The sequence below is a fragment of the Bombyx mandarina genome, chromosome 12, assembly GCF_030267445.1.
Source record: "Bombyx mandarina strain Sakado chromosome 12, ASM3026744v2".
In the NCBI taxonomy this organism is placed as follows: domain Eukaryota; kingdom Metazoa; phylum Arthropoda; class Insecta; order Lepidoptera; family Bombycidae; genus Bombyx; species Bombyx mandarina.
In genome coordinates this window covers 10500803-10528386 of record NC_143219.1, presented here as the reverse complement: position 1 = coordinate 10528386, position 27584 = coordinate 10500803, and the positions used below count along the sequence as shown (strand labels likewise).

Genomic DNA, 27584 nt, shown 5'->3' with positions numbered 1-27584 from the left:
TATCTTCAGGTATCATGCCTTCGGGCCAGTTTATTGCACATTCGAACTAATCACATTTTTTTCTTATAAACTGTGCTAACATGCGACTACTTCGTTTCCATATTGCACTTATATTTGAACAAAAGTGCGTACAGAATTTTTGGGGCTCAACACTTTTCTCTTCGGTCACGTTCATTTGATTTTGTAGGAATTGAAAGTTTTTTATTATCAGACAGCGACTGTAGTTGCTCTCTTAAAATCATAAATAATCCTAAATTGTTAATAAAATTATCCATTATAACGGAAAAAGGAAGATCACGACGACAATCACAAGATGTTAGTAGTAGTACGAATAAACGAACACTAGTTAGTATATAATAAATATGGTCACTTTATACTTCCAGAGAGACACAAATGTGTACTATATTTTCTACTACCCAGTAATGGCTGCTTAACTAATTATCCTCAGTAACTAATGTTAACTATCCTAATAATTACAGAGATTGATTAATTAGAGACCTACTAAATGTATTTTTGTTAGGTATTATGTAATTATGGGTATTGTTGCGTGCTTGTACTTACTAATCCATATCAAATTTAACTTAAAAGCACTTACGAAAATAAAAATAAAGGTTTTTATTCTATGTATTTATTCATTTTTTTCGATCCATTTATTTGGCAGAGTTGCAACTTTATGCACATGTTCATAGCACCAAATGATAATAGACTAGACAAGGTGTAAGAAAAATAAAGTTTCAAAGCGGGACCTCACGGTACTTAGCAGGAATTTAATTTAATGTGACCCGCTCCATACAAAAAAATCATAAAACACATTTTTCTGACCAAACTATAAAGTTTTTTTAATGTTTGCCCAAAACAATTATTATTGAGATTAACGAGCTCTATCTATCTACGTGAAGAAAAATCTTAAAAAACAAAGTTGGTCCCTAAGTCACTAAAATCATAGTATCGACCCACTGTGCGCCATTCCGCATACGCTAAAATAATATATTGTATACTCAAGGAAGCATCAGACAACAAAATTATTAGGAGACGCTGAGGATGAGAATTTTCGTCTTTGTTGAAACAAGCGCGTTACTATTAGCTTGAAAACGCTATGTTTATTATAGTTGCTGGTGTCTTGCTCTCCCTACCTATTCGCTAGTAGCCTAAGAGGCTATTCCAGTTATGTCCAGACGGTAAGCTGATGTAGTTTTATGCGTAAGAGCAGTAGCGTTGTAGTTCTACTGATGCAAGGTATATCGCGCTTGTTTCAACACCTACCGCGAAACAATATTCTGTTCAGATTTGAGGGGCTTGACACCGTTTATACCAAACATTTAAGTTGGATGTCTGGATGTATCATGATGCATAGCGCCATTTACCTGACGATGTCTATGAGGTGATGTAACTACTTATCACTAGATGGACTATAAGCTCGTTCACCCGTCCATGCAATATTTTTGAAAGTAAAGGGATTCCAGAAATTATGTTTTCTCTTCACTTGAGTGTATACGAGTGTATGTTAGTGTTTAGTGTACACGTTCCTGTCCTATAGCGGAGTAAACTTAAAAAATTGAAACCGTCTTCAAATATATTGGCTATTCCTATTCAATTTATTTGTTTACTTCAAAAAAGGAACACCCATTATTAGGCCTAAATGGCCTAAAGTATCAACCAACAAAAGTACACTCATTACTCATTCTTTTTATATTTCATTCATGTTTTAGATCAATTTTCTTAGGCTACATTTATTTAGCCTCAATTTCAGCATTAAGTGGCATTAACATTACAGCAAGAGTATAAAAATATAATGACATTTACCACTACGCTCTGTCAGCCGTAAGTATCTTCTTAAATTGAATATTTATTTAAAAATATTTTTAATATAATAAATAAAAATAAAATAAAATAAAAAGCCTTTTATTTCCTGCTAAAATACAAAGTAAATAGGTATACATATAATAATTTTAATTTTCTTCACTTATGTTTGGCAGGAACCCATTAAACATGGTGAAGGCCTCCTCCAAGTCCTTCCATTTGGTTCTATTTTGGGCTGCCTGTATCCATCGAGGGCCAGCGATAGCTTTTATATCATCCTCCCATTTTGATATCGGGCGACCCTTTTTTCTTTTCCCTTGTGGACCTTCCCATGCAGTTATTCTTGCAGTCCATCTCTGGTCCTTAAGTCTGGCTACATGACCAGCCCAATTCCACTTTAAGTTTCTGGCATATTCAAGAGCATCTATAGATTTTGTTTTTTCTCTGATTTTTGTGTGTCTGATTTTTTGAATCTTTCTTATATTCAGCAGACTTCGCTCCATTCCTCGTTGGCAGCTTACTATTAGATTATTGGCCTTTGATGTAAACTTCCAAGTTTGGCAGCCATAAGTCAAGCATGGTAGAATGCAGGAATTTAGAACCTTGGTTTTTAAGTATATTGGCAACGTACTTTTAAATACTTCACGTAAATTCCAGTACTTGTTCCAGGTGTGTTGGATTCTTCTTCCAATCTCCATCTCATTGCTTTTTCTTTCAAAGCTGATCTGTTTTCCTAAGTAAATATAGTGGTCTGTGTATTTCAATTGTTCGTTTCCGACTGCTATTTTCTTTCTAGCACTATTTGTCATTACCATAGTTTTTGTTGTATTCATTTCTAAGCCTACTTTAATGCTGGCTCTGTGGAGAGACTCAACCATGTATTGAAGTTCTGAACTTGATTCTGCCAGCACTACTAAGTCGTCTGCAAAGCGGAGATGAGTCAAATATTTCAAATATTTAGAACTCTCGAAAGATTCCACGCAGGATCCTCAAATGCTGTATACAACATTGTATCAGGTGACGAATCCTGGATATATGCGTACGAACCCGAAGCAAAAAACCAGTCACGAGTTTGGGTGTTCGAAAATAAGTTAAAGCCAACAAAAATTGTTCGTTCACGGAGTGTTGCAAAAAAAATGGTGGCCACGTTTGTCTCCAAAACCGGCCATGTTACGACTATTCCTCTTGAGGGACAAAGAACGTTTAATGCAGAATGGTATGCTAGCATTTGTTTGCCACAGGTCGTTTCTGAACTCCGTAAAGAGAACTGCAACCGCCGCATCATCCTCCATCACGACAATGCGAGTTCTCACACCGCGCACAGAACAAAAGGGTTTTTAGAGCAAGAAAACATAGAATTATTAGACCATCCGCCGTACAGCCCTGACCTAAGCCCTAATGATTTCTATACTTTCCCTAAAATAAAGAATAAATTGCGTGGACAGAGATTTTCATCACCTGAAGAAGCTGTGGACGCCTACAAAACGGCCATTTTGGAGACCCCAACTTCCGAATGGAATGGTTGCTTCAATGATTGGTTCCATCGTATGGAAAAATGTGTCAAATTTCGCGGAGAATACTTAGAAAAGCAGTAAATACATTTTTAAATAGTAATGTTGTGTCACTTCGTTAATTCCCGAAATTTTCAGTGCCGCCCTCGTATTCCATGTGAAAACACACATAACCCAAAAGCAGCCGGAATTTTTTCTTCAACCAATATTGCTCGTAAGTCCTTCTCGGCAGCGACGAGTCCTGGCAGGCGATGCTCGACTTCTACGAGTTCACCACCTCGTGGAAGGAGGTCACGGGGCGACCTCAGGGGTTTGAGGCTGCGTCCCGCGCTACCGTCACCCTAGGCACCAGGAAAATGAGACAACGCGTCGGCGGCTGCGACCTGCGTTATTATATATTTATTATATATTAATATTTTTCGATAGGTAATTTATTTACAAATCCATAACATGACTATATTAGATGTATTAAAAATATCCTCATGGCTATTTCGGTAGAACTGGTGACAGATTGACATTCACATTTTTAATAATTTTATAATTTGATTTTTTTATGAATTCCATAATTTTAAAAAACCGTGAACTAAGTTTTATTTAATTATATTTTTCGCATAGTACGCAATGTAATACAATTAATAGCAACAGAAGCGATTATACCGAAACCGGCGAGCGTCCGCGAGCCACCATCGCTTCATTAGTGTATATTCTTTTTTTTTATTGCCTACCTATGACGGTAACCTCGAGGGGTTATGCTAGCTTCAGATAACATGAAGGTGCTTAGCCTGGTGAATTTGCTAACACTAGCCCTAGCAAGAGCAGTGCTTCGCAGAATCTGCCACCAGATCGGAATCGCGATCCACTGAGAAGATCCGGAATAAAAGTCTGGGGATGTGTCTGGGGGTTAATTTAATCGCCGAGCACTTTATCGCATTCGATGGGTTCGGCCAGAACGATACCGAAAATTCCTAAAAGCATCGATAGTGGATCGGGAGGATCCGAAGTGACGTGTTTTGGGCGACGGCTACTTTTTTCGTTTGGTCGCATGATCGGATATGGTTATTCATGAAGTAGTAAGGTCACTTACTAAAATGCCAAGAGTTCGTCTAATTCTAGTAAATTAATTTTGATTTACTCTTTTTTTTTAATGTTTTGTTAATACTGTTTCAAACATCGGGAAGGGTTTCTTGTCACGATTGTACAATACAAAAAAGTATAATTAGCCTACCATAGTATTAGGAGGGTAAATTAAAGGCCTAAACGTGGTCACAATATTAATTTGAAGAATTTAATTAACTTACTAAAAAAAATTTTTTCTCAGAGATATTAAATTAACAATTATGTTGTCCATTATTATCAAACACTTTATGTTTTTTCTTGAGCTCTGTTTGCTTATTATTTGAATAAATATATGTATAATTATTACTATTCATCGTTATGTCTTTTTTAGAATTTTGTTGTTTCCTAAAATACTCCTTATCTAATTAAATTAGACCTTTTTTTTAAATAATGAGGAAACGGAGTCAAAGAAATAATTAAACTCGCCTCTATTTCAAATGTGGGACACTTCCGTTACACAGTTCAATTGAAACTTGAACGTTGTGTTTCAGGGTGGATGGTGGTATTCGCATTTGTGTTTTAATGAGCTCCTAATCACTTAAGACCAGGTGGGCCGTGAGCTCGTTAACACGTCAAATCATCAAATAATACTGTTAATGGACAACTTCCACGATAGTGAAATAAGGCCAAAAAAGTTCGAAGTTGCGAATGATAATTTGACATTCCGCCCGCATATAAAATCAGTCCGCGACCGTGCCAAGTTTATTCTCGGTAGACTCTACTCCATGATCTGTAAGCGGAGTAAAATGTCCCTTCGAAACAAGGTGATGCTATACAAAACTTGCATAAGGCCCGTCATGACTTACGGGAGTGTGGTGTTCGCTCACACGGCCCGCACACACATTGACACCCTCCAATCTCTATAATCCCGCTTTTGCAGGTTAGCCGTCGGAACTTCGTGGTTCGTGAGGAACGTTGACCTACACGACGACCTGGGTCTAGCATCAATCCGAAAATACATGAATTCAGTGTCGGAGCGGTACTTCGGTAAAACTATGCTTCATGATAACCGCCTTATCGTTGCCTCCGCTGAATACTCTTCGAATCCCGAACACGCAGGTACCAGTCATGGTCGTCACCGTTTAGCTCTCTCGTCCAACTCGGCAAAGAGTTCGAGGTGTAACCTAACCTAAACATCAGCCCATTGAGTTCTCGCCGGATCTTCTCAGCGGGTTGCGATTCCGATCCGGTAGTAGATTCATTCGCGAAGCATCTCGTCTTGAGTTGTTAGGTCACTCTTGGAAGTGCTCGGGAAGCTGTTAGTAAATCCCACCACTCCTGGCTGAGCTCTTGCTCGCCCACCTGTTCTTGTAAAACTGAAAAGGCCTCCGGGCTACCAGTAAAACCCTCAATCATAAAAAAAGATGATAATATTTTATCAAAGGAGAATGTTGTAAGCTCAAACGTGACCGGAGTACGAGTACCACCCGTCCAGCCAATTTCAGGTACAAAGTCATCATACGTACCGATTTATTCCAATGCAGAATCACGTCGAAGATTTTGTCTAAAGTGGACTTTTTTATTCGCGGTCACTAGGTCTCCGATTTTGTTTTATGTTATTAGTTCATATTAAATGTTTGTGAAAAATGTGAAAAAAATCATCAATTTTCGCAATTTTGTAAGGATCCTAATTCTCATCATAATTACTGTATTAATAACAATACGGGATACGGCAGCGATAGATGTAGATCGTATTGTATAACAATATTTAGTGTAATGTCACGGAGGAAACAGACGAGTACGTTTGTATGAGCTAAACGCAACCTGCGTTTTCTCTTAGAAGCTAATACGTTGTAATTTGTTTGACAACTGATAATCTTCTAATCCTATCGTGTAATTACGACGTACGTCTACGTAATTTTCTGTTATGGATCCTCAGTACAGCGATACTTTAAAAAAGTTATTGAATTTATATTACAACTAGATGATGACCGAGCTTTGCTTGTTTTTTTTTCTTTATTTTTATAACGCCATCTTGTTGTGTCTTTAAAGCAGTTAGTTTCTCTCAATTAAGAAAAATAGTATTATTATTCGCAAATAGATGTTGGTCGGGAAGAGTCAGTTGATTATTGAAAACACGAATAAAACAACATTTTCTGAAAATAAATTGTAGCTAGATCGATTTATCGCCCCCGAAATCCTCTGTATACTAAATTTTATGAACATCGTTGGAGCCGTTTCCTAGATTCAGATTATATATATACAAGAATTGCTCGTTTAAAGGTATAAGATTAAAGAGATCAGCTATAAAAATATTTTATTCAACAGCTGTTAACCAAATCATAATATGCAATTCTAAAACTATAAAGTGTAAAAGAATATTAAAATAAACATGGTTGTTTCATTAAAAAAATTGTTTTTATGACCATTTATTATAATACAATTCATGGCTTCACGCAATATCTCAAACAATGGGCTAAAGGATTAAAAAAACATTTATCAAAAAAACAGGTTTTCTAAATGATAGTTATTTACAAAAATGTTATGCTCAAACTCGATAGTTTCATGAGTAACCATTCAAAAACCGTTCAATCATACTAGGTCCGTAGTAACACATTGTTATTGTACAGCTATTTAAAGTTTAAGGGGAATAGTTTGAAGTCTGCGAATGAATCTGATAAATATTTATAACAAACATAAGTCTTAGGTCATGAATCCACAATTATTTGGTGGGAAATTATTCCAAACTGTCATTGTTCTATGACCGCTACGAAGGATCAGTCGTCGGAATGGTAAGTCGTTTTTATGTCTTATAAACCGGTGAATAGCACTACTTCTTTCTTGTTACATATTTAATTATAAAGGACACTGGGCAACCGCATCTTTGAAATTCCGTTATCAATAATTAAATTTCGAACACACAGGATTGCCCTTTCTCGTCTGTAGTGTTACCAATATTTTAAAATAACTATCCTTTTATTTTCGATTTGAAAAAGATTTATTAGCTATGACCAAATTCGTATAACAGTTTTCTAAATTAATAATAGAGCGAATATTCGTATGCGTGTTTATACAACAATGTTTATTTATGCATCAGAGTACCGTGTGAACTTTCTAACGTAACTAGCTAAAAAACAAGCGTCAGTTTTATTCAATATAAACATTTGAATAAAATAACATAAAAACAATATTACAGCTCTTAATGTGCAGAACCCATAAAAAGCCAACCAAATAGATAGTAAGATATGATTACTTGTTAAGAATGACACTGCTTTTATTGAACCATTTCCTTGACACAGACTCTTAATCTTGCTCAGTATTAGAATCTTAACTTAATGACCACATAATCTATTGCAACCATATTGGTTCTAAATACCAGTTAAATTCAACACTTTGAAAACATTTTGCACGTTCATTGCGAAGAAGGACCCCCTTATCATAGTGTCGCAATTCCAAGAAGTATCCCTGCAACCTTCCTAGAGTATTAGCAGGCTTAGGATCGATATTTCGAGCTCTATTCAGTGTCGGAGTCATATGGAAGGTAAAGCCAATTTAACTTTTAAATATTGGGAGTCCTCAACAGAACGAAACGGTACTCCACGCCTCAACAAAGTTTTACACAATGCTTTTGTCCGGCCTGACGTGGGTGATTACTCCCGCTTCGAGATCTGTGTTCTCGGATACCACCTCGGAAGAGGGCCCTACGGATTGTTGATAATCCTGTTCTGGCCGATTATTGTGTCTACAGAAGGTCGTTAGCTTTCTCTGTTTTGTACTTACTATCTGGAATCGGTGTGTTCATTCACAGTGCGTTTTCAGAAATATTTTTGGCCACATAACATCCCAATCTAGAATGAACTCACCGCCACTGTGTTTCCCGAGCGCTATGACATGTCCTTATCTTTGTCCTTTTTCAAACTAGGCTTCTGGAGAGTTTAGTAAGTGGCGGCTTGGCTATGCCTCTGGCAGTACTGACATCCATGGGCGACGATAAATGCTTACCATCAAGTGAGCCGTATGCTTGTCTGCCATCTAAGGAAATAAAAAACTTTTGGGATCATTAAATGTGTTTTTTTCGCATAATTTTGCTCAATTTTAGGCTCTGCAATCACAGTTGTTTTAATTTAAATCACAAACATTATAAAATATGACAAAAATACTTAATATTGTCTGCCTAAAAATGCTGAGTAACAAACACACTACGTTAAAATGAGGCCTCAGGTCAAATCACCTTTTGAAAGCGTTTTGCAATTGTAATCAGAATCGACAACAAATAAATATTCAGTCTTCAATTTCATTTACTTTTTATTTAGTCATGTTTCTGTATTCTCGTTTCAATTCAATTACGATCAATAAATATTAAGTGAATGTTTTAAAAAGAAACAGGTAAAAAATACTATGTACATATGTTTTGGTACATTTACAATTGTGTAATAAATATGATTATGCTTTACTTAGTTGTTTTTTGTTTGTGGCATCTAGGTAGAAACCAAAATGGCAGACGGAAAGCAACCGGCGACTCCTGGAGAGGAAATAAATCTCAGTAAGAAGAGGGAAGCAAACTGGCCCGCTGTACTTTTCTTCATTCACATACATCTGCTCTCTCTTTATGGAATTTACCTTCTGATATATGAAGTTAAATGGATGACGGTCATATTTTGTAAGTTTTCTCCACTTTTTAATACAATCCATTTTTAATACAGTTTTATTTTTTTCCTACCTAAGCTGAGAGCTTTGAGACGCTATATCAGCGTAACCTTAACTACTAGGTGAGCTCACGCGGCTCAAACCTGACGACGTTGCTAACACGAACCCTAGCAAGAGGCGGGCTTCGCAGAATCTACCACCGGGTCGGAAACGTGACCCACTGAGAAGATCCGGCGAGAAACTCAGTGGGCTGTGTCTGTGGGTTAATTTAATCTTCGAGTCCTTCGTCGCAAGCGATAGGTTTGACGAGAACGATGACCGATGCTTGAGGTATCTAAAAGCACCGTTAATGGATGGGGAGGATCCGAAATGACGTGTTTTGGGCGACGTCGACTGTTTTCCATTCTGTCCGCAAGATCGGGAATATTAATACAGTAACACGTACGCATTTGTTAATAAAATATTTTAGAGGTAGCACGGTATTTTACTTACGATTAACTTCAGCTCTTTGCTCATCTGTCAACACGTGCTACAAAAATAATATTTTAGTAATTTTTACGGCTATATGAAGTTCATTAAGTATAGAAATCGATGGTATTAAGATTATATTATTTTTAAAGATGCATTCGTCCCACCCGGTGTTAAGTAATTACTGAAGCCAGAAGCATGGTTTAAAACCATGACACTAACAACGTTATTGGCATAGCTGCAATGCTACCATTGTGACTGGACGAGTGAACCAACTCGAGCTGGTCAGAGGGTCACACGCACGGTCAATAGTAGTACCTAATAAATTTATCTGAGAATAACTGTCCTCAAATTTTATCTCAAAGAAATTATCTACCTTAAACTCTAACGGCTAAGATATAGTGTTGTTAAATATGATTAAAATATTTTTCAGTAATAACATTGACTTTTCCCGCCATACTCGCAATGACGACCGGAGCTCATCGACTTTGGGCGCACCGTACTTACAAAGCAAGCACAGAATTGCGCATTGTTCTAATGCTGCTTCAGACTTTAGCTGGTGTTGTAAGTATGTCTTAAAAAATCAAAACCCGGCGGTGCGATCAGTTACGTTAATTTACTTATGTTCACCGTCACTCGCGGGGATGCAAGAAGCAATATCAGGAGTACAGGCAAGCTGCTGCTCATCCTTGAGTACTCTTTTTAAATTTCATTTGAAGAAGGACAAGAGCTTAGAAAACAACGAAAAGTAGAAGGTAGCCATATCATCAGCGAAAAACGCTAGATGAGTCTCTGGTGATCGGGATATATGGTTGATATACAAACTAAACAATAACGGGGAGAGCGCTTTGTAGATCAAACTGTTGTGCCAGCCTTTGTCGAACGCCATCACGATTTCGAAGAAGAGGGCTCCAGTCGGGATGTTTTTCCGCCTATTCAGTCCTATTAAGATATGCAGAGACATGAGACTCCGTATTATTACTCGGAGTTCTCGCTCCTCCTGAAGAGCATAAGTATGATAACCTACCTTGTATACCTTGTTTCGTCGTGGAGTTCCGGGACTTCACGGAGCGGGCGCGTTTTTTGCCGAGCGCGACGGTCGTGAACCTATCCGAGGTACCGGGTTGTACGCTGGCGGCGGACTCGATCTCGATGGCAGAGTCCATCTCCGATTCGTTATCGGAGCCTGAACTCGAGGTTGCGACAGACGATGCGATTGACAAGGGTACGGGGGCAGTGGGGGCGATAGGCCCCACGGCAGCGGTGCGTGCGCGTGCGCCTGACGACAGCTCGGTAAGCTGGATGCGCGGGGCGTGCCTGAGAGGCACGGTTTGCGACGGCGCGGCGGCGGCGAGAGATGCGGAGGGAGAATAATCGCCACGTTCGGCCCTATAGGTCATGAATTCGGCCGCGAGGGTCGGGTATTTGTCCCAAAGGAAATTGATAAAGGATGCGTTTGCGTACATTGTGCCCGGGAGGGCGTCCCCGGGCACTACACGCACTCGCCGAAAGGTAAGTCCCCTGGATTGGATTTGAATTCCCTGCGCTGTAAAGACAGCAGTGATATGTAGGGGAAGAGTGATTATATTGTGAAAACAACAATTAATAGGAAGCTTAGGAAGGGACCTGCTCGGGCTGCATTCGCTATAGCGGATACTGAGTAGGGATTTAGTCTTGAACGCTTCATAGGAAACACTATAAAACTATAAAACCGAAATTTCAAACTCATGTCTCTATGTGAGTGACGGAATTTACGTTGTTGTTGTTGGACTTCGGTAACCACTGAACACCAAGTGGGCTGTTAGTTCTTCCACTATCTAAGTAAAAAAAAAACAAAAATCTTTAAGTAGGTCCCAAAAGTTCCAAACAACGTGTCATATAGAGATGTTCGATATTCCGAACAACTGTTCCCTATTTAAAATCGAATAAAAGTCTTAATCCAGTATTGAAGCATTGAGTTACTGAAACTTGGATTGTTAAGTGTGATTTGATTTCCCAGAACATACCGCACTAAAATTATAAGATTTTTTAAATGGTTTATTTCATTTAGGGTCCTATTTACAACTGGGTTAGACATCACAGACTACATCACGCACACTTTGCTACAGAGAATGATCCATTTGACTACAATCAAGGTTTCGCATACGCCCACATCTTCACGCGAATGAGGAAACTCAGTCCGTATCAGGAAAAATTAAAAGAGTCCATCGACATGTCGGATCTAGAAAATGATTCTGTTGTTATGTTTCAAAAGACGTAAGTATATATTTACCTAAATATTTTTTAAATTATCCTTAACACCAAAAATCTTTGACATCATCATCATAATTCTCCTGCCCTTCTCCCAGTCACCTGGGGTCAGCGTAACATGTTTTCTCTTTTCATAGTCTTCTATCCATATACCATTTCTTCGCTCACTCCTTTTTCACACATATCGTCTTTCACGCAATCCATAATGTTTTTCTTAGATCTACCTCTTCTTTTTAAACCTTCCACATTCATAGTTAAAACTCTCTTAACAACCTCATTATCATTCCGTCTAATCGCTTATCCATACCATCCCAAACTTAATTACATCGAAAAAAAAAAACATTGAACAAATTATATTAAGACTACTACACTTTTTATTGCTCTAGATTAACAGATAAGCCATCCACTGTTAAGAGGTTAAGGGAAACCACAGACAATACAGCTTTAAAGCTGCTATGCACCTTGAGACATGAGGTCGCAGCCATAATTACATTGTAGAGCGGCCGGCAAAAAGACATTAGTATCTGAGGCGAAGTAAAAGTGCCATAAAATAAAGAATTAATGAACTGTCGTAATAATTTCCTTACTAATGAATTCTGACCGTGAACGTTGACAAATTTACTATTTACATGAAAACAGTTCATTAATTTATCCGCAGTCCTAGCAAGTAAAATTATGATAGAGTTATTTCGGTAATATTTTTAATAAACTTGTACTTGTACTTTTCAGTAATATATTTGTATTATTATTTATCATTCGAAGTATGTGTCTGTTAATCCACTTTTAGGAAAGGCTTTCGCTATACTTGAAATTTCACTTCAAATTTTTCCTTTGATTTTATCACCGAATCTTATAAATTAGCTATAGTTCACATAGAACTAAATTTAAGATATTTACAATATTTTATGAAAAATGTATATTCCAAATATATTTTAGGCTATACTGGTTTATGTATGCAACGCTGTTCCTACTGTTGCCCCTAAACGCACCACTCGAGTATTGGGAGGACTCAGTATTAAGTTCCGTCTTTGTTATTGGCTTTCTTCGATACTTCATCTTACTACACGCATCTTGGTTGATAGAAAGCGCTATCTGCGTTTGGGGATTGAAACCTGGAGAAAAGTGAGATATTTTATAATTTGCCTAAATATATTTTTTTATCTCATTACCTAAAACGATTCAGATAAGTTGGTAGGGCGTGCTAAGAGCCCGGACGGATAGATATCACGACTGTGCATATTTCCTGCCCATCATTAAAATTTTAAAGAATTTTTGGTAATTAAATATACAATTATCCTAAATCTTTGCATGAAATCTTTTACGCTACCGAATTTTTTGGCTAAACGAAAATTTTAATGTTTTCACAAAATTACTGTGTTGTGAATGATATCGATTTTCTGTCTTTCAGATCACCACCTGATTCTAATTCTGTGTTCATAATAACGCGAACATTCTGGCCTCACTACCACTATTTAATACCCTATGATTACAAATCCGGAGAATACGGCACCTATGGTAAGAAGTAAACAGTTCAGAAATACAAATGTCGTCCTTTAGTCCTGAAATTAATTATCACCAAAATCTTTAATTTTACACAATTTCACATGTCCTGTGGTTACATTTGACATATTCAATATATGAACTCCAGCTTAATTATCCATTTATAAATTATCATATAATTTACCAGTCGTATAATCGGTGTAATCAATTATTCTAGATAATATTTTCAAATGCAAATTGGATATATGCATTATGTGTTTTTCTGAATAGAAAGATTATAAAACAAAACATAACATATTTTTCAGACTCCGGTTGTTCGAGTGCTTTCATTAGAGTTTGGGCAGCTCTCGGTATCGCCACAGGTCTTCGTACAGTGGAGACCAATACAATACAGAAGGCTTTGGCTGAGATGGCAAAAACCAAAAAACCCCTTCAAATATGCCTAGAAAATGCCCTAAAAGATCAAAGTTTGTCAGATCAGCATTATCTCAAACGAGAATAATATTTATCTTTTTTTGTTTTAATAAATGTTACGAATTTTACTGACATAAATTATAATTAATTAGAAACGAAGGGAATCCTTGAACTAATTACCTTAACTACTGTATGTTTAAGTATCAGATGTAAACCCAAAACTAGAATTCGTTTCCCATGTCGTTTTTACTTAAAAATTATTTGTATTTAAGATCTAAGTTTTATTATATTTTATATATACGCGTTTTTATTTTAACCTCTGTGGAAAATAGAAGAACTTTGCACTAGTTCGATTTTTCAAATTAATTTTATGCTACCACATTTCTTGAAAAACTGTTGAAACTGTGTTCAACTTTTTGCATTATACACAAAAAATACAACATTGTACAAGCCGCTCTTTTTTCACTGACGTGATGACAACAACGTGACAATTTAATGTTTTAGTTTAGTGTTCAATAAAAATAAAACTAGTAATTATACCAAACTTAATATAGTTTACCATTGTGACTGTGACCTAATTTTACTACATTTTATCGCATCAGATCTCTACATTTATATTAAAATTATTATATACTGTGTCTAGTATTAGATTCTTTAAACAAAACGGTCAATTATTGGAACTGAAAAAGAAATTTAAGAATCTCTTGTACCATTTATGCAGTAACTTTATTTGCTGTTGTCGATTCTTCCAAGAGTATTCTGCTACACCTAAAAAATAAAACGATAATAATTATACGAATTATATTTCACTCATAATTATGTACATTGAAAACGTTTTTCCATTATTAAGCCGCTAATGTGCTTACTCATCCAATACTTGAAAGGCGCAAGAGAATAAGAGCATGCATTATATCACGCATCACTTCTTTAAACTTATCTATAACCTACAAATTTAATGCACATGCTCAATTTCGCCATGTAAAAATCAGGTATCTTATTTTCTCTTTCCCTTTTGATACCATACATTTCTGCATCTATAGATCAATTCCGCATATTATTTGCCTTAAGCCTTTGATGTGTTTGATGTGAAATTGATATGTTTATGAAGGCAGCATGAATGACCTACTGAATCAATCTAAACTGTCTAAGCTTTTGAAGTCGTCGTGGCCTAAAGGATAAAACGTCCGGTGCATTCTTATGTAGCGGTAGGTTTTCGAATCCCGCAGGCGGGTACCAATTTTTCTAATGAAATACGTACTTAACAAATGTTCACTTCCACAGTGAAGGAATAACATCGTGTAATAAAAATGAAACCCGCAAAATTATAATTTGCGTAATTACTGGTGGTAGGACCTCTTGTGAGTTCGCACGGGTAGGTACCACCGCCCTGCCTATTTCTGCCGTGAAGCAGTAATGCGTTTCGGTTTGAAGGATGGGGCCGCCGTTGTAACTATACTGAGACCTTAGAACTTATATCTCAAGGTGGGTGGCACATTTACGTCGTGAATGTCTATGGGGTCCAGTGACCACTTAACACCAGGTGGGCTGTGAGCTCGTCCACCTATCTAAGCAATAAAAAAAAAATCACATGCCTAGCTGCGTAAACCTTAAATTTTGCGATTTTTATTGTAGCGCACGATTTTGTTTTCATTTCCTGAATATCGTGTTTTTTATTGCTTAAATAGGTCGAGTGGAGCTTGCGGTTCACTTGGTATTAAGTGGTTACCGGAGCCCATAGACACCAACAAAGTAAATGCCGCCACCCACCTTGAAACATGAGTTCTAAGGTCTCAGTTGTTACAGTACAATTGTTACAGTACAACGGCTACCCCACTACTGTTTCAAATAGGTAAGGTTTCAAAAAACACATTAATATCCAGAATGGTTGATTACCAACGTGTTCTTGTAACTTATTATAAATCATCTGTTTAAATTATTGGTCAGCATTTAGAATAGGGGCAGAATATTTTCTAACCCTTTCTTTCAATAAATAAAACAAAGTAAAAATAAATAAATATTTATAACATTTTTTTTTTTTTTTTTTTATAACAAGTAAGAGGCAAACGAGCAAGACGGGTCACCTGATGGTAAGTGATTCACCGCCACCCACGGTCACCAGCGTTTACGCCAGTGCGTTGCCTACCCTTCAGATAAGAATATGCTCTTTTCTTGAATAACCCAATGTCGCAGTTGTTGGGGAAGACCGCTGATGGCAACGAATTCCAGAGATTTACTGTGCGTGGCAGAAAACTGTTTTTAAAACGCATTGTAGTGGAACGCCAACCATCCAGATGGTGCGGATGATAGTTCCGGCGAGACGATCGGTTGCGAAAATCAGCGGCTTCTATTAAATTGAACAACTCCTCGGAACACTCCCCATTGTAAATTCTGTAAAGTATGCATAGGGAAGATAAATCCCTACGCAGTGCCAAAGGATCTAGCCGATCGGTAAGTACAGGATCGTCGACAATCCGAGATGCCCTACGTTGAATTCGGTCAAAGGGAGATAGCTGATAACCCGGAGCCCCGGCCCAAAGGTGGCAACAATACTCCATGTGAGGCCGCACCTGCGCCTTATACAGCTTAAGGCGGTGAGCCGGCTTGAAGTACTGTTTGGCCCTGTTGAGTACTCCGAGTTTTTTGGAGGCCATTTTAGCCTTGCTCTCCAAATGACCGCCAAACTGGACAACACTCGAAATGTCTACGCCCAGAATGCCCATGTTCGGCTTGGCACAAAGGTGAGTGTTTCCGAAGAGTGGCGATGCGACAAAGGGGGCTTTTTTTTACATACAGTTACAGCTGTAATTAGAATACAAAACCATACCCATAAACGCTGCTGTAACAAGTCCACATGCCAGTAAAATTAGAGCTGATCGCACATCAATGGCACGAGCTGAAGCAAACCCTGCCGGCAACGTACACTGTGGCATTTCAGGAACTAATGCAGCTTCTAACCGAGCCAAGATTCCTCCGCTACGAAGCTGAAGAAGACTGAAAGATGTCCGCATTAGTTAACTATTAACGAAAAACGAATTGCAAACTGCCACAAACACGATATAAATGCATTACGTATTCGTCAAATAAATTAAGTTAACAAATTTAAAACTACATTCGCGATATAATTAAAACTGAATGACTTTCAAATTACAATGTAAGTTGTGGTCAAGCAAATTTGTATTGAGGCGTGCTCGATTAGACTTCATAACCCGCGTTATTGTCAATGTGTAAAAAATTATATGGAATATTTGTTACCTTACTAAAGTCAGTCTAGCATAAGGCGAATATTGGGGTAAAGGGAACGCGAGACTAGCTCTGGTTGTGTAGACTGGCAGCTCACGGATGGCGCAACGACCGCGGGCTTGGCTCAGTGATCTAGTCAATAGTTAAATATTTTAAATTGGTTTCAATAGCTGAAAATTTAGCTTGTTACTAGAAAAATATAATTTAGTGTTTTACAAATTACTGATCTAGAAGGAAACTGTTTTTTTTTCGAATACGGGACAAAACTAGCGTAAACTAGAACACCTGTTTGTTGATCATAGATAACTAAGAAAAAATAATTTATATGGCCAATGCAGGAGGAGACTGGCAAGGAGAAATACGCTACGCGTAAAATGCCTTGAATCAGTTCTGCCCCATCCGAGGCTCGAACATGGGCTGTTGAACGACAATCGAGTTTAGTCAATTCAACTCTAACATGCCACTCCAACGACCCCTCACCATAGGTCAGAACTGAGGCGATTTCCTTCTGGCCTAAAAACAGAAGTTCAAGTGGTCTTCGCAACTTCCTTAGTCCGTGTTGGATTGGCCTAAAAAGTATTGAAGATAAATTTAGTTTTAAATTAATTTTAAGAACAAACTTCAGTTGTAATGAGTTCAAGATTATTTTCATATCATTTAATCAGTCTACGTTTTAAACAGTATGTTCAAGATAAAGTATTGTAAAATGGATCAAAATGGATCGTATAAAAGAGTGTGAAATGGAGAATTAATGTGTGAATGAGAGAAAATGGTAAGAAAAGGAAAACAATAAAATAAAAAGCAAAATGGCGAGGAAGATTGAGTAAGCGAAGTGTGAAAAAAAGAAGGTGTCAGTTAGTTTTTAATTGTAAGAACAGAGAAGATTTGGTATGAAAACAATAAAACTACGACAGCGAATAAGTTTTATTTTATGCTCAACGATCCAAATTCTACACTAGTACAGTTAAACTCACAAACAGATTTCATTGTAATAAACACACATAGTTGGAAGGTTTGGATTAGTAAGCTGAAGTGGCAATGGGCTGGCCATATTCGTCGGAGAACCGTTGAAGTAAACGTGTTCTTGAGTAGAGACCGCGAACTGGCAAACGTAGTGCAGGGCGTCCTCAGACTCGTTGGAGTGACGATCTATGCAGGATAGCTGGAAAATCTGAATGAGAGAAGCCGAGGATCGTTCTCAGTGGGGTGCAATTGGAAAGGCCTGTGTCCAGCAGTGGACTGCTACAGGTAGATGATGATGATGATGATGATGATGAAACATACATACGGGTGATATTTACTTTGTGATTCATAATGAAAACTCACGCTCACGCTACCTGAGCTTTACCTGAATAATAGGGCCAAGACTCAGCAACAATAGTTGGCATTAACCTTCAAACATGAAAGGGTTCTATTGCAATACGATAACATCTATTTCATTCTACACGCTCTAGAGCCAGTGTTAGCAACACTCCTGGTTTGAGACCCGTAAGCTCACCTACACGTCAAGGAGAAGCTTCTCTAGGCCTCTCAAGGCTATCAGCATAGGAAGGAAAAAAAAAAAAAAAATTACACACTTCAAACAGAACGTATGAGTGAATTGAGAAAACAATAGGATAGTCCTCATCCCTGCTATACCCTTGTAGTATACCGATCCGTGCAAGCCCATTAGACTTTCTACAAGCAAAATATATTGCATAAAAAAATACGCGCATCCACTTTCTAGTATTCACTGAACAGCTTGCCTTAGTGTAGACCTCGCTGCTCTTTGTTCAGCAAAAAATGCATAATCCTGACTGGCCGCACGAGCGAGACCTTCCTCTGCTGATGACACCAAATTTTCAGAGTCAGAGTAACCACGAATATAGAATGCATTTAACTGCGTATCTTTCGTAGACTGAAACATGAAATGGAAATAAAAAAATAAAGATTTATAAGAAAATAAGATAAAACAATGAACAACAACCATTTTTTTTAAGCTACTACATAACTTTTATCACGGGCTTTGAGCGGCTTTGGGCAAGAAATTCCGTAACGAAAATAAAACCTAACACCCCCACTCCGCCTACCATGTAGCTCGCGTTCAACACATTCACACGTTGCGCTCGTGTACTGTTTGTGAATAAGCGCGCGGCGTAACGTCGCACTGCATGTGCATCATGAAAACTCTGCCCATCTCTCACTCGCGCGGTCTAGCTTATGAGTTTGAATGGGACAGAGTTAAGTTTTTGCTTTTGATAATGTTTATACATATAGCGTATTTTATTATTGTTTTAATATTAAATTTAATAATTTATCTAATTATATAAGACAATAATTTGTCTAATTATAATTGCATGAGTTGATAAAAAATGTTATGCAATAGCTTCACCGCGGCAGTCCCCGAGTGCCGGACGTGTTTTTTTATTATTTATTACTTGACAGCATACCTACCACAGAATAGATAAATAAGGTTGGAATGGTAATGTAGGCGGGGCAAGCGTGCCACAGTTATGATTGTACAAACATAACTCGACCGATTCTTTCATTCACCGCGTTTAGTGCGCTTCGGACTACTTTGGCGAACAGATCTCCGCTTTATAGTGCCGTGTTGTGCAATTATAACTTGTATAACAAAAAATCAGACCTCAAGTATAGAGCGAGGAGGTATATCTTTCGATCGGTAAGTCGAAATTACCATTTAATTACAATATTATTTGTCTAAAACATAAAAATATACTGAGCATTATGAAATTCCAAACATTAACAATATAATTGCAGCAAGTTATAAATAGCATACATTGCGCGATGTGTACTCGCCCAATGAACGCAATGACCAAGTCAGCTTTCAATGTACTACATGCATTGCGTTCTCTACACTTCAATCTTTGAAATTTCGGCCTTTGCCCTGATTGACCGTGGTGCAGTTTGTCGATAGTGAGGTGACCATGTGGTGAAATAAAATCATCGACAGAATTCTCGACTATATTTACATTTGACATGGATAATTTTTGCATTATTTTATATTTAATTAATGATACCTAGTATATTCTTAGTGAGACGTATTTTGAGTAAAATAAATATATATTATTATTATTGAATTATTATCATTGAATGAATGTGAAGGTATAATATAAAGGGACATGTAGACCTCTCATTTACGGGTATTTACTATATTGTCTAAGACGTATTAAAATCTAAGTAAAATGCTATTTGACTTATGCAGTAAATTAAAAATTTTAGGTTTCCTAAAGAACCTAACGCCAGGGAACAATGGATTGATGTGACAGGTAGAGGAAACTGGAGACAAAGACGAGTAATATTTGCTCTAAACATTTTACTGAAAATGATTTTATTATAAAAAAATCAGAATACACTTAGTTTTGAAAAATTCATTCGCAATTAATAGCAAGCGCCAACTGCTTAACAAATACGTTTTATTCCAGGGACAGTGACTATTTGTAATCAATAAAAGTAAAATAGTTTTCTTTTTCAATATTTATTTCATGTTTCATTTTCTCCATTCATTCATCAGATAATTTATCGATAAAGAATATCGATTTTATCAAGCACTAGCGTGTATGAACATTTTTATTGCCTTTTTGCGTGTGTGAGTGTGTATGCCTACGGGTGTTTTGTGTTAGTTTGCGAACGAATATCTGTCCTGAGATTTATGTGTGGGTGTTTTTGTTGTGTGCGAAAACTTGTAATCACAGTATGTGTATGTGTAGAAATTAAAATAGTGGGGATGAAGCGGCGACACTGGTTCTAATACAAAATTAGAACAAAGGCCTTTCCAACCTTATTTATCTATTCCGTGATACCTACCATGAGATACATTTGATCAGCTCCGTTCCTTATATATCCGATTTTAATAGTAGGAGATTGTAAAACGGCAGCCACAGTATCCACGCTGGCGACTCGCACTGACAGTACCGAAGTTATAAATGCTGCGTACGCATTATATGTGATTACAGCAAAAAATAAACAAACGATGAGGATTATACTGGCTGCTGGGCTCTGAGGAGTCCACGAACCGCCTGCACAACGAACAAATATAAAGTTAATAATTAATGGCATTATTTAAAAAAGCTACTAGTTCCCTTGAATACAAAGAAAACGCCTAACATATTAATTGATTTACAGTAACTTTCACTACTACTGGCTGAACCAGACATTTTTATTGGTTAGTTGGGTGGATGAGCTCACGTCCCACGCGGTGTTCAGTAACCACTTAGGAGTAGTTACTTAAGTAGTTACTGGAGCCCATAGACATCAACAACGTAAGTGCCGTCACCCACTTTGAAACATGAATTTTATCTAAGAGGTGAAGAATTGAAGTTGCATGGGACAACGGCTGGATAGCCTTCTAACCGAAACGCATTACTAACTTCACGGCTGGTGGTAGTTGCCCATACGGGAACACAGGACAAGATACACGGTAGGTTGCCATCAGTGGTGTAGGTCTTGAGTTACCTTCCTGTAGGTGTAGACGAATGCGACGGGCTTGGAATATATTGCTCCTATGGCGGTACGATTACGCGGTACGGCATTACTCTGCACTTAAACATTGAGTTCCTTCAAAGAAAGCTACTACCAGGCGTTTGTTTGTATTGCAGTGAAATCACATGAACCAATTACTAAAGAAAATAACGGGAAAGGTTGGGGTTGCACCGGCTGTGGAACCCTAATTAAAACAACCCTCCGTTGTTTTTCCACCCAATTAGTGTTCTATCATTTGCTGAGATAGAACACGAAATGTTCATGTGCCGGCGTAAAAAAACGCTAATTATTTAGTTGCAAGAATTACACAAATTATACAGGTACCTTGTTGGCAGAGTATCCCAGTAGACCAAACCAAGGCCTCGATATAACCAATTCTCCGAGCACTAACGCTTTGTGGCGTTACTCGGCTGATAGTTACAACCGCGAGTGATGCTATGAAAGCTACCGCTAGTACGCAAGCTAAGAGACGAGCACTGAACGGCGCTAAGAATATATCTCGAACCGTTGATGTCTCCTGATGACGTATGTAGATGTTACACCTGCAAATGATTTTGTTTTCTTGTCTCTATTTATATAGTCTTCAAAAGTACTTTTACGTTTATTGTAATTTATGAAGCGTTTAATAATAAAGCTTTTGTAATAGCGCTCGGGAAACACCGAGCGCTATTGTCCTTCTTCAAACGAGGCTTGTGGAGAGTATTATGCGGTAGGCAGCGGCTTGGCTCTGCCCCTGGCATTGCTGAAGTCCATGGGCGACGGTAACCACTCACCATTAGGTGGGCCGTATGCTGGTCTGACTACAAGGGCAATAAAAAAAAAAAAAAAAAAACTCAAGCGACCCCTCGTTAGTCAGATTCCATTTTTTTAGGAACCTGACGTTCACGAATAAATTTCACGATTAAAGAACAGCATTATCAATACATCCAATTTAAGCTCCTCATGTCAGATATGTCGGGAATAATACTCACATTGTCTCAGCAATTGGGAAAACGAAGTCCATATCTTGTTGACGACCAGAACGCGCCGTCACTGGTTCCAGAGCCATGTCCACTGAGTTTTCCAAAAGCGCCCCAAGCAATCCAGACCATGTTCCCTCGTAGTTTCGAAAACCAAGCTTATTGAAGTGTCTTGAAAGAGTTCTAACCGATAAAATAACATAATATCTATTTAAATATACCTAGGTACGTCATGCTGTTTATACATATCAATTACTAGATGATGACTTGACTAGAGATGATTTTTTTTTGGTAACGCCATCTTGTTGTGTCTTTAAAGCGGTTAGTTGCCCTCAATTAAGAAAAGTAGTACTATTATTCGCCAATAGATGTCGGGTAAAGTTGATTATTGTAAACATGAACAAAACAACATTTTCTGAAAATAAATCGTAGCTAGATCGATTTATCGCACCCGAAATCCCTTGTATACTAAATTCTATGAAAATCGTTGGAGCCGTTTCCGAGATTCAGATTATAGACACATATTTTTGTAATCCCAACTTAAGAAATTGCCCCGGCTCACCATTTCACGTGCCTCACTAGGGTAAAACTAAAAGTTTGCGATTTTCATTGTAGCGCACGATTTTGTTATCATATCGTGAAAATCGTGTTTTTTATTGCTTAAATAGGTCGAATGGAGCTTACGGTCCACCTGATGTTAAGTGGTTACCGGAACCCAGAAACACCAACAACAGAAATGCCGCCACCCACCTTGAAACATGAGTTCTTAGGTCTCAGTTGTTACTGTACAACGGCTACCGCACTACTGTTTCAAATATGTAAGGCTGTACATGCCCGTGCGGACTCACAAGACGTCTTTCCACAAAAAACAAAAAAACAGACATTTAACGAAAACTTCTTAAATTCATATTAAGTATTTAGGTATACTAATCATCTAGTTCCCAAAAATTATTCGCCTAGTTATTTATTTATAAATTTTGGAGTCCGATATAAACAAATTATAACGCATCAGCATCATAATTGTTTTTAGGTTTTAGTTTAAAATTCAATTATTAGAATGTGGGTATGTTTAAGAAATAAATCATATCTTACGTAGAGTTCAAACGCACAGCTAAAAAGTAGAGTACATCATCCAACAAAGCTGTAGCTGATTGTCGATCATCGTCTAACGACTGTGTGCCATCCCCACTTGTATTACATCTACCAACTATTAACTTTTCGCCTAAAAAATTGCGTGCTTCCACTGGGTACGGGACTTCCACATACGACATTGAATTTTCAGGGTTCCAGGAACCTATGACAACATTTTACAATTTTACTTTTGTTAGTAAAGATTATAACAAAAATTCTCAACGGATTGAACTCATTGAGGCCATTTTTTTATAATACAAAATAAACACAAGAAAATTTTCAATACATGGAAAGTATTGACTGTAGTAATTATCGCGAACAAATCACATACGGTCATCTGGCCCAAAATTAGTATTCTCTGTGCTATGAGAACAGGGAATGATAAAAATATAATACTCATATACGTTTAAATAAACACATATATTAAACAACCAGACAATGTAGACAAACCTGTTGGTATCGAACCCACGATCCTCGGCCCAGCAGTCAGGGTCAATAACTCAGCACCGAGTAACTGCTCAATAATATTATACGATAAGTACGAATTCACAAGCATAATAGTTAACGAAACTTACCAAGAAAGGAGACGTATAATGTTGAATTTAAACGTACTTTGAAATACTGTATCACAAGAACATTTCCTGTGACGTTAGTTCTATAGTTGTTAATTTCTTTCCATTCTTGGAAATGGCTCTTTAACGAAAACTGACTTATGTTAACCATATCAAAATTCCTTGAAAAGTTAAATTTTAATCCTGATTTATTCAAAGGCATCGGGCTAGAATCCCTGTTGTAACTTTTGTTTCTGATTAAATTCTTGAATCGCAATGTTGACTTATAATAGCTTCTTTCGAATTCCGATTTACTGTTTTGACAATCTGAGTAAAAACGCCTGTTATATGGAAGCTTATCAAATCGTTTCTCTACTTCGTATTTTTTGTTGTATTTAAAATTTTCGGAACAAACATTTGCACCGGTTTTATCAATTCCATGAGGGTAAGAAACAATTATAGTCTGGTCAAATCTGATAGAAGTTGAGTTTAAAATGCTATTTATATACTTATAGTCTAAAAAAGACCTCGCTGTAATTAGCCAATCAGTAGATAACTTATCCATTTGAAACTCTTGAAGCTGTAAACAAATACAAATACGAGTGAATTAAATAAAATAAATCGGAAAGATTTAAGGCAAATTAAAAATATATGATACCTTCTTGATAACATTAGCCAATTCCAATGAAACATTCTGTTTCTTGCCCGGCATCAGTATAATAATAGCCAATTTTGAAACGAACGTAGGTTTAATTTTAGGTTCTTTGGCTGTAGCTATTCCGTTTACGCTAAAGCATTTGATGAGTCGTGACACTGCCCAGTTACAATCTGAATACAATGAAAACATTTAAGAACATAAACGAAGGCTGACCGGATCACTGTTCCTCCTTCATGGTGTGTATGATTGATGATGATTCTTCCTCCTGTATGATTTTTTTATTAAGCTAAACCAAACAAGCAAGACAATGAAACACCATCGTCCCCCCTAACTAAGAATTACAGTATATTGCTTCCAAGCTGGCCACCAAATGTCTTCAATACGTGCTTTAAAACTTAAAACAAGATGCCCCGTTTTTAACAGAAAAAAATTATATTATAGCAATACAATTGCTTCTATATACATTTTATATATGCTATTTATTTGTTTAATTACTAAGAAAATACTTGTCTCGGCAAATTCCATGACAAAAATGTATGTAATCACCTCATAACAACGTTAATTACAGAATTTAACAATGGAATTCAGATTGAGATTGTTTTATAGGTTCCGTATGAAATTAAATTATAATAAAACATAAAAATAAAATCAATATACATATAATATAAATTATTATATATTTTGATGACTGACTTACGAATATTATTACATCTTTTATTTTATTTTAATAATATTGTTTCTTTTTTATTTGCTAAGATGAAAGGACGAGCTCACGCTCCATCTGCTGTCAAATGGTCTCTGAAGGATAAACATCTACCGCGTGAATGCTGCCGCCAATCTTGATATTTCAGTTCCATGTCTCAGTTTTTACAGTACAATGCTTCAAATCGTAACGCATTACTGCAATTCTACTTCTGTTTAATTATTTCGGATGCGTACAACCACAAATATAAACAATACTTTATGTAATTTAAAAAAATCACAGATCTCCGAGTCACGTTCTTGGAACACGTTTATTATTTTATTTAGTCACCGAATACTATGAGTATATTCGTATATTTTACATATTATATATACACATATTCATTACATTTCGCGAGTTACGTACGGACACTACGTTGACTGACTTTACTGACCGGAGCCCGATTGTACTGACAAACAGACATGTAATATTTTGGTATACTTTATATTTACCTAATTTTTTTTAAGAGTATCGTTTTTACGAATAGTAACTATCACTAATTTTTGTATAAATCAATGTGTATTTAATTTAATTAGAATCGGAAAAACTGAACGCAAAATAATAGATAATTATCTTATATCAAATGCTTACATTAAAACTGAACTACATACCTTTAAAATATAATCGCCGATAATGCATTCAATTTAACAATATTCGACTTTTAAAATCGCGTACGTGATCAATTAAAGAAAGAAAGGTGAATTTGTGAGTTTCTGAAACACGTAGTCCATCAGTACGACGTGTTGTTTCAATCTTTTGCTTATGCAGAAGTGACGCACTGTTCTTAATAATATCGTAAGCGAAAGTCTAACACGTTCTGATGCAAGAGACATTTTGTGTTTTAAATGTATTTATTTTGAAGGTAAGATTTATTTTTTTCAATAAAAACAATCATATAATTTTATTTTATAATCGTTTTATTATCTTGAATATTATTTTGAAAATTTGTGATTTTGAGATTTAATCTAATTTTTTTTTAATTCACGAATGCTTAAAAATTTTCGCTTCTATTTTTTTGAGAACTAATAAATGGGATATAGATGAATAGATGTGAATAATGTGTGATAAATAAAAGTGCGGTATTACACTTCACTTTTTACATATATAATACAAAAACATCCCTGAACGTAATTTAAAACTTAAAAAATCTACATTATTCGCTAGTAAATACTCGCCTTTCTCAATCTCGGGTGTGTAAATTAGCGTTTGATGCCAACCTCGCCACAAACCGAATTCGAGCATAAACGGCATAGTCCTTAAAACTTCTGAAGGACAATAAGCATTCACATAATCCTTAGCTGTCATTGACATATAAAAAATTACGATAAGCTTTTTCATTTTAATGTCACGTAAAAATAGCAATATGTAAATCAGTTACTCTATCATAAAGGTACACAAGCGATACCGACGACACTAAGAGAACTACGAGTATTATTACTACTATTTTTTACTTAAGTTATTAATCAAAACTTCGGTTCATAAATCTTTCTCGACTTCAATACTTGACAATATTAATTAATGACTAGTGTAATATCAATATTTCATTTCTATCGAAGACATAATATGACAGGACCACAATAACTTAATACTCACGTTTTGAATATATATTAGGTAACTCGTAAAATGGTCAGAATTATTTTGACAAATCTTCATGATAAATTTATGATTTTTTTAGAATGACAACTCGTTTGTTTATATATAGGTAAACCATATTAAACATAGTAATAATATAATATTATAGTCAATAGGCAAACTTGATATACTCAAAACAATTATATCTCGGACCTAACTTTATAAATTATCGTCGCAAAACCATGTTCATCACCATCATCATCACGAGAAGTGCGCTGGTAGTCCTTGTCCTAAGAGAGTAGGTTCAGTGGGATCTTTGATTGGCTTTCTCTCTAGATCTAGCTGCCAATCGTTCTAGTCTTGTTCAACCGCATCCAAACTAGCTACAGAGCATACGCAACGCATGAAGCAACACTACAGCAAAACAGCATTTAAAAATGTCTAAAGTATACAACAGAACAAAATATAATAAAATAGTTTGGATTCTATCGTGCATATCGATAAGTAATGTTTGTCGTGTTTTATAAGATCTTATTTTTATTGCCTACATATGTTGGTAACCTCGAGGGGAAATACCAGCTTCACCAAACGTGTAGGCGAGCT

At 36.6% G+C, this 27584-nt stretch overlaps 2 protein-coding genes and 1 long non-coding RNA gene across 4 annotated transcripts; 1 reads left to right on the top strand and 2 right to left on the bottom strand.

Annotated features, from left to right (window-relative positions):
• Positions 1 to 1886: 1886 nt before the first annotated feature.
• Positions 1887 to 6653, bottom strand: LOC149501814 (uncharacterized). Its single transcript, XR_016323953.1, has 2 exons — positions 5894 to 6653; positions 1887 to 3694 (listed from the first exon to the last, which is right to left on the bottom strand). It is a non-coding gene; the product is annotated as an uncharacterized LOC149501814 (long non-coding RNA).
• A 487-nt stretch (positions 6654 to 7140) lies between these two features.
• On the top strand, positions 7141 to 14190 carry BmorPDSN (acyl-CoA Delta(11) desaturase-like). Of its 2 annotated transcripts, none has more exons than XM_089731698.1 (7): positions 7141 to 7159; positions 8850 to 9027; positions 9916 to 10046; positions 11533 to 11738; positions 12669 to 12854; positions 13141 to 13247; positions 13538 to 14190. In XM_089731698.1, the coding sequence occupies exons 1-7, from the start codon at positions 7157 to 7159 to the stop codon at positions 13732 to 13734; spliced, it is 1008 nt and encodes a 335-aa protein (XP_089587824.1). In that variant the 5' UTR covers positions 7141 to 7156; the 3' UTR covers positions 13735 to 14190. The 2 variants fall into 2 exon arrangements, with proteins under 2 accessions (XP_089587824.1, XP_028032382.2); XM_028176581.2 differs by lacking the exon at positions 7141 to 7159 and adding an exon at positions 7671 to 7908.
• Positions 14191 to 14285: 95 nt separating this feature from the next.
• LOC149501813 (uncharacterized) lies at positions 14286 to 27371 on the bottom strand. Its single transcript, XM_089731699.1, has 11 exons — positions 26585 to 27371; positions 24668 to 24837; positions 24034 to 24589; positions 23420 to 23621; positions 22340 to 22510; positions 21693 to 21910; positions 20694 to 20905; positions 18632 to 18783; positions 16899 to 17018; positions 16471 to 16637; positions 14286 to 14414 (listed from the first exon to the last, which is right to left on the bottom strand). Exons 1-11 carry the CDS (start codon positions 26745 to 26747, stop codon positions 14314 to 14316), a joined length of 2232 nt encoding a protein of 743 aa, XP_089587825.1. The 5' UTR covers positions 26748 to 27371; the 3' UTR covers positions 14286 to 14313.
• Between the last annotated feature and the right edge of the window lie 213 nt (positions 27372 to 27584).